This window comes from Cherax quadricarinatus, chromosome 37 (assembly GCF_038502225.1).
Source record: "Cherax quadricarinatus isolate ZL_2023a chromosome 37, ASM3850222v1, whole genome shotgun sequence".
Lineage (NCBI taxonomy): Eukaryota > Metazoa > Arthropoda > Malacostraca > Decapoda > Parastacidae > Cherax > Cherax quadricarinatus.
This window is the reverse complement of record NC_091328.1, coordinates 8,402,080-8,415,087: the sequence shown is the minus strand read 5'-3', so window position 1 is coordinate 8,415,087 and position 13,008 is coordinate 8,402,080. Positions and strand designations below refer to the sequence as shown.

Sequence of the window (13,008 nt, the reverse complement as noted above, 5' to 3'; positions counted from 1 at the left end):
TATTTTTGTGCTCCCTAAGTCTGTCAGAAAGAGATCGACCAGTTTCACCGAAGTATTGAAGAGGACAGGAGGAGCAAGAAATAGAGTAGACACCAGGAACATCTGTAGAGGGAGGAGAGGTATGAACGAGATTAGTGCGAAGAGTGTTAGTCTGGCGGAAGGTAAGCTTAATGTCTAAGGGACGGAGAGAATTGTTGAGATTAGAAAGACCGGAAATGTAGGGAAGGCAGAGGATAGAAGAGTTCCCATGAGTAGAGAGTTTGGGAGAGAAGAAATTGCGTTTAGCACCTATTACATACATAGAACACTTAACTCTGATATTAACCCTCCCCTCAAACATCTCCTTGCCAACCTCAACAGAACACATGACCATAACACAAGGCACAGATCACTCTTTGATGTTCCTCGCGTCCATCTCACGCTATGCAAAAACTCAATGCACATAAAAGGCCCTAAAATCTGGAATTCATTACCTGTAAATATAAAAGAAACACTACCTGTTTATAAATTCAAGTCTCTTCTCAAAGATCACTTACTCACCCAAAACCAAATAAATACTGAATAACTGAACCTTATAAATTGTATATCCTAAATGTTTCTCACAATTATATCACATAAATGTTAAACCTAGGACCCAATCTAACTTTGTTATTTTTTAACCCTTTCAGGGTCCGTCCCGTAGATCTACGGCTGGTCGGTGAGTGTCCAAACCGTAGATCTACGCCAAAATTCTAGCGCCGTCAAATTTAGCGCGAAAGCGCTCATAGGCCTACATATGAGAGAATGGGTCTGCGCCGTGGGTGTGCGCCATAAACAAAAAATCTAGGCGCCTGCATAGCATTGTGGGAACGCCGGCTCAGTCGCCCTTGTTCACCATGCCTCGTCGCAAGTCAGCTCTCACTCCCCGGAAAATTGGGACTCTCCTCTTCCTATCTGATAGTTCTGACACTGATGGAAGTGGAAATGAAGACGAATTCTACGGCTTTGATCAGTTAGTGACCGAAAAGAATGACCAGGATATCGATAATAGTGCAGAAAACCCCGACGATCCTCGACCTTCTACCTCTGGTGTGGGCACTCGTGACTCACGGTCGGGTGTTCCTAAACGTAAGAGAAAACTAATATTTTCCCGTGGCCTGGCCTCTGACTTCAGTAATGACGATGATTCTGACGTGGATTGTGATTTTATTGCGCTCGACGATCATTCGAGTAGTGATAGTGAGGAAACATATTCACCAGTGAAGCGTCGGTATGTTCGCCGCCGCATGCGCTCGGGTAGTGTACCCTATGCTGTGTCTAGGGGACGGAGTACATCCCGTAGTACATCCCGGAGTACATCCCGGAGTACATCCCGTGGCCCTACACCCGTTTTAGGTAGTGATAGTGAGGATGATGTGGCTACACTTGGCATGGATGGGCCACAAACATCAGTGGATGGTGTTAGTGGGGCTGGTGGTGGTAGTGGCACCGCCATGCGTGACTCGCTGCTCCACGCGGGGACCCACGCTGCTGACTCGTCAGTTCAAGGACAAAGCGGAGCGTCACCCACGAGCCCGCCACAACCACCCGTTCAACCAGCCTATGATGTCCAGTATCCACCAGCAAACCGTATCTGGGATTGGCAGCAAAATCCCAATTTTGTTCCCAGCCCTCACCACTTTGATGACTCTCAAAGTGGAATTCTACCTACCTGTCCCCTTGGAACCACGGCCAATGAACTGGAATTCTTTGAATTATTCTTTGACCAGCCATTGATGGAAATTATTGTCAGGGAAAGTAATAAGTATTTTCAGTACACCATGGCAAATACGATCCTATCACCACAGTCAAGACTACACAGGTGGAAAGAGACGACTGTTGCAGAAATGTATTTGCTTTTTGCAACAATAATGCTTATGCCTCACGTCTATAAGCATAATATAAAAGCATACTGGTCCACAGATCGGCTAATTTGTACCCCATCCTTCAGTGAAATAATACCAGTGAACAGGTTTATCTTACTGTTACGTATGTTGCACTTCTCTGACAAAACCAGGCCTGACAGAAGTGACAGGTTATACAAGATTAGAAATGTTTTCATGTATCTCAAACAAAAGTTCAGGATATACTTTTATCCATTCAAGAATCTTGTAATTGACGAGTCTTTGATTTTGTTCAAAGGTAGACTGTCATTCAAGCAGTATATACCGAGCAAGAGGAACCGCTTTGGTATAAAATTGTTTGTACTCTGTGATTGTGACAGTGGCCTGGTGTTGGATATTGTTGTATACACGGGTAGTAAAACATTGAAAGATACCAAGATGTTATTGGGTATATCAGGTGACGTAGTGAGAAACATGATGGCACCATATCTTGGTAAGGGCCATACATTATATACCGATAACTGGTACACAAGCCCATTACTCAGTGATTTCATGCGAGTGAACAAGACAGATGTGTGTGGCACAGTGCGTTCTAATCGTAAACATATGCCCAGGCTCAATGCAGGTGTTCGTGGTGATGACGTGCAGGTGTTTACTGCCAATGACATCATGGCATTACGGTGGCATGACAAACGAGATGTCACATTGTTGACAACCATTCACCGTAATGAAATGCAAGACAGTGGCAAAGTTGATCGAGTGACTAATGAACGTATTCGAAAACCAGTGACAGTGATTGATTATACACAAAACATGCGCTTGGTTGACAAGTGTGACATGCAGATTGGTTTTGTTGACTGTGTTCGTAAGAGTTACAAGTGGTACATGAAACTTTTCTTCCATCTCATGGACATTTCAATGCTGAATGCATATAATATGTACCAAATAAAGACTGGTAACAGACCACCGTATGGTGAATTTTGTTTGTCTGTTGTCAGACAACTCATAATGAAGTACCAGGTAACAACACCTGCAATACAACATGGTCCTCGAATTCATCACAATATACCCAAGCGTTTGAGGAGAGAAGGTGATCATTTCATAATACAGCTTCCTTCAACTCAAAAGAAATTTGCTCAGAAGAGATGCATTGTCTGTGCACAAACAAAACGACGGCAACAAAGACGCAAAGACACTCGGTTTATGTGTGAGGAATGTAAGGTGCCTCTGTGCATGGTGCCTTGTTTCAAGGAGTTCCACAAGCTCCAGCAGTTCTAAAACCATGTCCAGTGATTGTAAATATGTAAATATATGATAGAACATTAGTATTATACAATATTTGTGCATGTTTATTGTAATAAACAATAGTGGTAAACAATAATATGATAATAACTTTAGTGCGGTTATTGTGTTCAATACAGTGAGTATATATATATACATTATATACAGTATTGGTCTCTCAGGCCCCAAATGTTAGTAGGAATAGAAAAAAATTGGAAAAGAAAAGAAAAAACAACAAAAAAAACAAAATAATATAATACGCGTATGTGGAATTCGTCGATGTTGCCGCCACCACATCATTTTCTACAAACTTCTTGGCACTGTATCTCGGTAAGTACTGATCAGATTCTAATTTTTTTTTGTTTTATTACCTTCACAAAAATATGCTCTTTAATTCTGTAAGAAAAAATAATTTTTTTTTTTTTCAAAATTCCTTGGACACTGGTGCGTGACTTCAGATTTTGGCCTTGGACCCTGAAAGGGTTAAATACACTACCTAACAGAATACTCCATTCTACTGAATGTACAGCAATGCAGCAACCATATGACCTGTCTTTGTAATACTCATTTGTGCTTTATAGTTATCTGTTTACAGTAATGTCTTATCACTGATTTCATCATTGCTTAGTTAATCTTAAGTTAATTTTAAGCCAGCCCATAATGCTATGCATATAAGTGGCTTTGGCATGCTGCTCTTACCTGTATTTTTTTGTACCTCTGTATGTATGCTAAAATTACTAAATAAATAAATAAATAAATAAATCACCTTAGGCGAGTTTTTTATCGTTATGTGAGCCAAAATTTTTACATTCAAACGCTTCGTTAGGCGGCTGTAATGTTATGCGATGCGTTCGTTAGACGAGGGTCCACTGTACGTGTAATCTCTTGGGCACCTTAAATATTGTATGTTATGTTAATACAGTGGACCCCCGCTTTACGATCAGCTCCCAATGCGACCAATTATGTAAGTGTATTTATGTAAGTGCGTTTGTATGTGTATGTTTGGGGGTCTGAAATGGGCTAATCTAATTCACAATATTCATTATGGGAACAAATTCGGTCAGTACTGGCACCTGAACATACTTCTGGACTGAAATAATATTGTAAACCGGGGGTCCACTGTACAGGTATTTCCATTAATCCATCTATGATATTTTTGTCAAAATTACATAATAATCATGCTATGTAACATATAAACATGATACATACACCCACAGTATAAAAACTGACATAAATATGAGATGTGTTTACCAAGCAGTTTGTAGGAGTGTCGGAAGAATTACGTTTTTTCTAGTCAAACACCAGTTATTGGGGGATAACTAGAAAAATATTACTTTCGTATGCCTTCACTCTATCTATAGCTATTCATGACCCTTGTGGGTTTAGCGCTTCTTTTTTATGATTATAATAATAATAGTAATAATAATAATAATAATAATAATAATAATAATAATAATAATAATAATATCATCATTCACTCTAAAAATGGTGTGTTGCATGAGAATGGGAATGTTGCTGTTTATTTATTCTTCTGTACTAACTTGTTAGAGCAACCTTCCTTCTAAAAATGACGTGACATGAGATTGGAAGTGTTGCTCTTTATTTATTCTACTGTACCACTGTGGAGACAACTTGTATACAATGCAAGGTGTTTGTATGAACGTGTATGAACCATAACCAGACGCATTCATCCGTTTGTTTACATAGTACTGTGCATGAGTGGGGTGGCCAGGAGGGCTACCATACCTCCCACACCTGACTTTCTACAAATAAATACTTTTCACCTCTCACCCTACGTTAAGACCATTAAGACTACAGATATTTTACGGTAAGTAATGAGTGTACTGTATATGCATTTTATCACTCTAGGGCACTTTAAACATTGCAGTATATTATGTGTGGGTGGGGTGGCCAGGAGGGCTACCATAATGCCAGACAAGTGGAAAATGGCACATGTAATACCTATTTACAAGGCAGGTGACAGGTCCTTAGCTTTGAGCTATAAACCAATAAGCCTTACCTACATAGTTGGTAAATTTATGGAATCAATAATTGCCGAAGCAGTTCATAGCCATCTTGAAAGGCATAAATTGATTAATGAATCTCAGCACAGTTATGAATTTATTAACTTTCATCACTAAGGTATTTGAGGAGGTAGATCATGGTATTGAATATGATATTGTGTATATGGACTTCAGTAAGGCTTTCGACAGAGTTCCACATCAGATGCTGTTGAGAAAACTTAAGGCACACTGAACAGAGGAGAAATTTTTTCCTGGGTAGAGGCATGGTTGACAGGCAGCAGAGAGTTTGCATAAATGGGGAGAAATCAGAATGGGGGCACATCACAAGCGGTGTTCCACAGGGGTCAGTGTTGGGCCCCTTGTTGTTCACGATCTACATAAACAATATAGATGAGGGAATAAACAGCAACATAAGCAAATTTGCTGACACCAAAATAGGCTGTCCAATTCATTCTAATGAGGATATTAGAGCACTCCAGGATGATTTGAATAGACGGATGCAGTGGTCGGAGAAGTGGCAGATGCAGTTTAATATAGACAAATGTAAAGTTCTAAATGTTGGACAGGAAAATAACCATACCATATATAAACTAAATAATGTAGATCTTAATATTACAGATTGCAAAAAGGATTTAGGAGTTATGGTTAGAAGTAATCTGAACCCAAGACAACAGTGCATAAGTGTTTGCAATAAAGCTAACAGAATCCTTGGCTTCATAGCAAGAAGTATAAATAATAAAAGTCCTCAGGTTGTTCTTCAACTCTATATGTCTTTGGTTAGGCCTCATTTAGATTATGCTGCACAGTTTTGGTCACCGTATTACAGAATGGACATAAATGCACTGGAAAACGTACAAAGGAGGACGACAAAGTTGATCCCATGTATCAGGAATCTTCCCTATGAGGACAGACTGAGGGCCCTGAATCTGCACTCTCTAGAAAGGTGTAGAATTAGGGGGAGATATGACTTAGGTGTATAAATGGAAAACAGGAATTAATAAAGGGGATGTAAATAGCATGCTAAAAATATCTAACATAGACAGGACTCGCAGCAATGGCTTTAAATTGGAAAAATTCAGATTCAGGAAGGATATAGGAGAGTACTGGTTTGGTAATAGAGTTGTGGATGAGAGGAACAAACTCCCGAGTACCGTCATAGAAACTAAGATGTTGTGTAGTTTTAAAAATAGGTTGGATAAATACATGTACATGAATGGGTGTGAGTTGGACCCGACTAGCTTGTGCTACTAGGTTGGATGCCGTGCTCCTCCCTTAAGTGACGTGTCTGACCTCACTAGGTCAAGGCATTGACTTAAGCTGGTGGGAGAATTGGACCTGCCTTGCATAAGCCAGTAGGCCTGTTACAGTGTTCCTTCTTTCTTATATTCATACCAACCACACGTGACTTCTTACAATAAATACTATTCACCTTTTGCCCTACATTAACCCTTTGACTGTTTCAGGCCCCTCTCTGAAACTGTCATTCTATGTCGCCAAATATTCAAAAAAAAAAAAAAATTATTTTTTCTTATGAAAATGTTAAGATTATTTTTCTGAGTGTTTTAGTCCAAAAAAAAAAATTTTGCCATTGGTACTTACCGAGATATAGAGCCGTGAAGTTTGCAGAAAATGAGCCGCGTATGGCAACAGCGGCGACTGCCGCTCACCCGGTAAACTTTAGTTTACTTGTATTTGAAGGTTTGTTGTTTTTTTCACTATTTTATTTTTTCACATAACTTATGTGGCCTATGAGACCAAAGTAAGGTGCAATGTATATATATACACTCGTTGTATACAACACAATAAGCACACAAACATAATTATCAATATATTGTTTACAAAACTTGTTTACACAAACAAACAAACAAACAATTCTTCTTCTTCTTCTTCTTCTCCTTCTCCTTCTCCTTCTCCTTCTCCTTCTCCTTCTCCTTCTCCTCCTCCTCCTCCTCCTCTTCTCCTCCTCCTCCTCTTCTCCTCCTCCTCCTCTTCTCCTCCTCCTCCTCTTCTCCTCCTCCTCCTCTTCTCCTCCTCCTCCTCTTCTCCTCCTCCTCCTCTTCTCCTCCTCCTCCTCTTCTCCTCCTCCTCCTCTTCTCCTCCTCCTCCTCTTCTCCTCCTCCTCCTCTTCTCCTCCTCCTCCTCTTCTCCTCCTCCTCCTCTTCTCCTCCTCCTCCTCTTCTCCTCCTCCACCTCCTCTTCTCCTCCTCTTCTCCTCCTCCTCCTCTTCTCCTCCTCCTCTTCTCCTCCTCTTCTCCTCCTCCTCCTCTTCTCCTCCTCCTCCTCTTCTCCTCCTCTTCTCCTCCTCCTCCTCTTCTCCTCCTCTTCTCCTCCTCCTCCTCTTCTCCTCCTCTTCTCCTCCTCCTCCTCTTCTCCTCCTCTTCTCCTCCTCCTCCTCTTCTCCTCTTCTCCTCCTCCTCCTCTTCTCCTCCTCCCCCTCTTCTCCTCCTCCTCCTCTTCTCCTCCTCCTCCTCTTCTCCTCCTCTTCTCCTCCTCCTCCTCTTCTCCTCCTCCTCCTCTTCTCCTCCTCTTCTCCTCCTCCTCCTCTTCTCCTCCTCTTCTCCTCCTCCTCCTCTTCTCCTCCTCTTCTCCTCCTCCTCCTCTTCTCCTCCTCTTCTCCTCCTCCTCCTCTTCTCCTCCTCTTCTCCTCCTCCTCCTCTTCTCCTCCTCCTCCTCCTCTTCTCCTCCTCCTCCTCCTCCTCCTCTTCTTCTCCTCCTCCTCCTCCTCCTCTTCTCCTCCTCTTCTCCTCCTCCTCCTCTTCTCCTCCTCCTCCTCCTCTTCTCCTCCTCCTCCTCCTCCTCCTCGTCTCCTCCTCCTCCTCCTCCTCCTCTTCCTTCCCTCCTCCTCCTCCTCTTCCTTCCCTCCTCCTCCTCCTCTTCCTTCCCTCCTCCTCCTCCTCCTCCTCCTCTTCCTCCCCTCCTCCTCCTCCATTGCTTTTGGTCTCAAACTCCTCCAAATCATGAAATTGATCTTCACTGACACTTCCATCTGTGTTAGAGCATCACTTGGGAAGAGAAGAGTCCCAGATTTGCTGGGGAATCACATATTTCTTACCACTAGACATGCTGAAAAATGACAACTGAAATGGCATTCCCACAATGCACCACTGGCTCCCCGATTTTTTTTATATGGTGCACACTGACCATGGAGACCCATTCTCTCACATGTGGGCCTAGCAGCTTTCTCCTGCTTGATTTGAAGCTGCTAGAATTTATGCGTATAAATACGTCAGAAACATTGGCTCGTAAGACGTATTTATACGTCGGAAACAGTCAAAGGGTTAAAACTACAAATATTTTAAGGTAAATTATGAGTGTACTGTGCATGCATTTTACACACTGGAGTTTACCTGGAGTTTACCTGGAGAGAGTTCCGGGGGTCAACGCCCCCGCGGCCCGGTCTGTGACCAGGCCTCCTGGTGGATCAGAGCCTGATCAACCAGGCTGTTACTGCTGGCTGCACGCAAACCAACGTACGAGCCACAGCCCGGCTGATCAGGAACCGACTTTAGATGCTTGTCCAGTGCCAGCTTGAAGACTGCCAGGGGTCTGTTGGTAATCGCCCTTATGTATGCTGGGAGGCAGTTGAACAGTCTCGGGCCCCTGACACTTATTGTATGGTCTCTTAACGTGCTAGTGACACCCCTGCTTTTCATTGGGGGGATGGTGCATCGTCTGCCAAGTCTTTTGCTTTCGTAGTGAGTGATTTTCGTGTGCAAGTTCGGTACTAGTCCCTCTAGGATTTTCCAGGTGTATATAATCATGTATCTCTCCCGCCTGGGCATATTTCCTTTCACCTGCTGACCCGGTTCATCTAAGAGTAAGTAGGGACATGGCAGGTACTTCCCACCTCCAGAACTCAAGTCCAGCTAACCAATAAATTCATCTGTGCACAATTAAAAAAAAATGTCTGGAAACTGGGAGGTGATTATGTTTGATCTAAGGAAGGGGAGGATAGCTCTGATTCCCTGGATCATGAGTCCTTCACTAGCCTCAAGGCATTTCCTTTGATGGGTATAACTAAAATTGTATTATCAGGATATGGTGTTATAAATGCTAATCCAGAAAGTTAACTGAAATTATATTTTACTTCCTTACCCTTAATAATGACATGGCAAGTTATGTTCCTCTTGTCCCACCCTTTTGTTTATCTCTATCATATGTAAAATAATCAAAGGTTTCTTTCCATGACTGTTGGAGTTGTAGTGAGGTGTGATGTCTTGCTGTTCTCTGGTAGGCTTGTATGTGATAAAGTCCTGGTGATTATTCGTGTTTCCATATCATCTTCCTGAAATTTTTCATGTATAATTATTATTATTATTACAATCATAACTAAGAGCTAAAGTATTATATTATTAGTGTATTAATTTTTTTTTATTATTATTAACACACTGGCCGATTCCCACCAAGGCAGGGTGGCCCGAAAAAGAAAAACTTTCACCATCATTCACTCCATCACTGTCTTGCCAGAAGGGTGTTTTACACTACAGTTTTTAAACTGCAACATTAACACCCCTCCTTCAGAGTGAGGGCACTGTACTTCCCATCTCCAGGACTCAAGTCCGGCCTGCCGCTTTCCCTGAACCCCTTCATAAATGTTACTTTGCTTACACTCCAACAGCACGTCAAGTATTAAAAACCATTTGTCTCCATTCACTCCTATCAAACACGCTCACGCATGCCCGCTGGAAGTCCAAGCCCCTCGCACACAAAACCTCCTTTACCCCCTCCCTCCAACCTTTCCTAGGCCGACCCTACCCCGCCTTCCTTCCGCTACAGACTGATACACTCTTGAAGTCATTCTGTTTTGCTCCATTCTCTCTACATGTCCAAACCACCTCAACAACCCTTCCTCAGCACTCTGGACAACAGTTTTGGCAATCCTGCCCCTCCTCCTAACTTCCAAACTATTAATTCTCTGCATTATATTCACACCACACATTGCACTCAGACATGACATCTCCACTGCCTCCAGCCTTCTCCTCACTGCAACATTCATCACCCATGCTTCACACCCATATAAGAGTGTTGGTAAAACTATACTCTCATACATTCCCCTCTTTGCCTCCAAGGACAAAGTTCTTTGTCTCCACAGACTCCTAAGTGCACCGCTCACCCTTTTCCCCTCATCAGTTCTATGATTCACTTCATCTTTCATAGACCCATCTGCTGACACGTCCACTCCCAAATATCTGAATACATTCACCTCCTCCATACTCTCTCCCTCCAATCTGATATCCAATCTTTCATCACCTAATCTTTTTGTTATCCTCATAACCTTACTCTTTCCTGTATTCAGTTTTAATTTTCTTCTTTTACATACTCTACCAAATTCATCCACCAATCTCTGCAACTTCTTTTCAGAATCTCCAAAGAGCACAGTGTCATCAGCAAAGAGCAACTGTTACAACTCCCACTTTACGTGTGATTAATATGTATTAATATGCATTACTATTACATTCAAAGGGGGAGAGCTAAACCTGTGTAAGTCATACAGCACAAGGAGAATGGGAGGTAGATTAAATTACATCCAAGAAAGGCGAGGCTGGCTTCATTTCCTTGGAGCACAAACACCTCACCTACAACAAGGCACCTCCCTAGAATGGGAAGTTCGATCTGAGGAAAGGGATTATATTCATGGAGTGCTACTAAGCCTAAAGGGATCATACAGCTGAGGAACGCGAGGGTAGTAAGTTGATTTAGGCACAAGTACAATTATCATACAGTGTAAATTACACAGGACAACCCAAAAAAGTCAGTGAATTATTTCCATCGAGGTCCTTGAACATTAGTAACCCCTGGGGTTTTCGGATCGATATCCTCACTGAATCAAGGCACATACCTAGGCTGGGGAATGGGTGAAGTCACCTAGCAGCAAGTAGGCCACACCTGTGTTAGCAGACTCATGTGTGGTACCCTGAGGAAATTAAAGGACCCCAACAGAAATAAGAGCAATTGGCTTCCCTGTGTTATGGAAGCCACACCACTTGGTTTCCTTGAATTATCCTTGGTTATCAATCCTCCGGGTTAATAATCCGAATAAAATTTCTCACCAAACTCACGGACAAGTTGAAGCGCTGTTGTTATTGTTGTGGTCCAGACGGTCGCTTATATCACTTTTACTAGTCAGTTTTCTTTGAGTGTTCAAAATGGTACACATTTCTTTTCATTAACAGTAAGCTGACCCCGAGTTAAATTTAAGTGAGCCTATCTCATTCCTATATATCTGAAAGAAACTTTGGATTAACCTTATTTGCTTGTTTGGCCGAAATGGTCTACATATTAAGGGGCTTTCTGTATGCACACCTAATAATAATAATATTTTTATTTACTACAAGTACATGTACATGGTATACAGGTCTAGCTGCCATCAATGACATACTACTATATAGCAAGCCCCTTGTTATGCTCAGCATTTTGGGCAAATTAGGTCAGTGTCCCAGGATGCGACCCACACCAGTCGACTAACACCCAGGTACCCATTTTACTAACCATACATGACTCAAGAAATCGTAATGACACGATTGCAAATAAACCATACCCCCGGCCGGGATTGAACCCGCGGTCACAGAGTCCGTCGCGTTAGCCACTAGACCAGCGGTTCAATCCCGGCCGGGTGTATGGTTTGTTTGCAATCGTGTCATTACGATTTCTTGAGTCACCCATTTTACTGATGGGGAACAGACAACAGGCGTAAAGAAACACGCCCAATGTTTCTACTCTGGCTGGGAATCGAACCCAGACCCTCGCCGTGTGAAGCGAGAACGTTAGCCACCAGGCCACCAGAACCGTACAGCTTTTAAAATAAAAAAGAAGTGTTAAACCTACAAGGCCATACCACGTTCAACGCACCGCTTATCGTCCGATCAGCGAAGTTAAGCAAGACCCACGAAATCGTAATGACACGACGGTCGGAGTTTTGAGACACTGATCGCGGGTTCTATCCCCATCCGTGGTATGGTAAGTTAAGCAACGTTGGGTTTGGTTAGTACTTGGATGGGCGACCGCCTGGGAACACCAAATGCTGTTTACTGGAGTTTACCTGGAGAGAGTTTCGGGGGTCAACGCCCCCGCGGCCCGGTCTGTGACCAGGCCTCCTGGTGGATCAGCGCCTGATCAACCAGGCTGTTGCTGCTGGCTGCACGCAAACCAACGTACGAGCCACAGCCCGGCTGATCAGGAACTGACTTTAGGTGCTTGTCCAGTGCCAGCTTGAAGACTGCCAGGGGTCTGTTGGTAATCCCCCTTATGTGTGCTGGGAGGCAGTTGAACAGTCTCGGGCCCCTGACACTTATTGTATGGTCTCTTAACGTGCTAGTGACACCCCTGCTTTTCATTGGGGGGATGGTGCATCGTCTGCCAAGTCTTTTGCTTTCGTAGTGAGTGATTTTCGTGTGCAAGTTCGGTACTAGTCCCTCTAGGATTTTCCAGGTGTATATAATCATGTATCTCTCCCTCCTGCGTTCCAGGGAATACAGGTTTAGAAACCTCAAGCGCTCCCAGTAATTGAGGTGTTTTATCTCCGTTATGCGCGCCGTGAAAGTTCTCTGTACATTTTCTAGGTCGGCAATTTCACCTGCCTTGAAAGGTGCTGTTAGAGTGCAGCAATATTCCAGCCTAGATAGAACAAGTGACCTGAAGAGTGTCATCATGGGCTTGGCCTCCCTAGTTTTGAAGGTTCTCATTATCCATCCTGTCATTTTTCTAGCAGATGCGATTGATACAATGTTATGGTCCTTGAAGGTGAGATCCTCCGACATAATCACTCCCAGGTCTTTGACGTTGGTGTTTCGCTCTATTTTGTGGCCAGAATTTGTTTTGTACTCTGATGAAGATTTAATTTC

The 13,008-nt window shown here is 42.9% G+C and overlaps 1 protein-coding gene across 3 annotated transcripts in view; it reads right to left on the bottom strand.

Annotated features, from left to right (window-relative positions):
• Positions 1-11,356, bottom strand: part of LOC128702507 (protein FRA10AC1 homolog) — a 48,633-nt gene extending 37,277 nt beyond the window's left edge. The window contains exons 1-2 of one of the 3 annotated variants that reach the window (XM_053796785.2): positions 11,227-11,356; positions 9,263-9,452 (exon numbers count right to left, since the gene is read on the bottom strand). In XM_053796785.2, coding sequence (XP_053652760.2) covers positions 9,263-9,277 — 15 coding nt within the window. In that variant the 5' untranslated portion in view covers positions 9,278-9,452; positions 11,227-11,356. Of the gene's footprint in view, positions 1-9,262; positions 9,453-11,006; positions 11,147-11,217 lie in introns of those variants that run through there. The other 2 variants (XM_053796799.2, XM_053796794.2) reach the window with 2 other exon arrangements.
• Between the last annotated feature and the right edge of the window lie 1,652 nt (positions 11,357-13,008).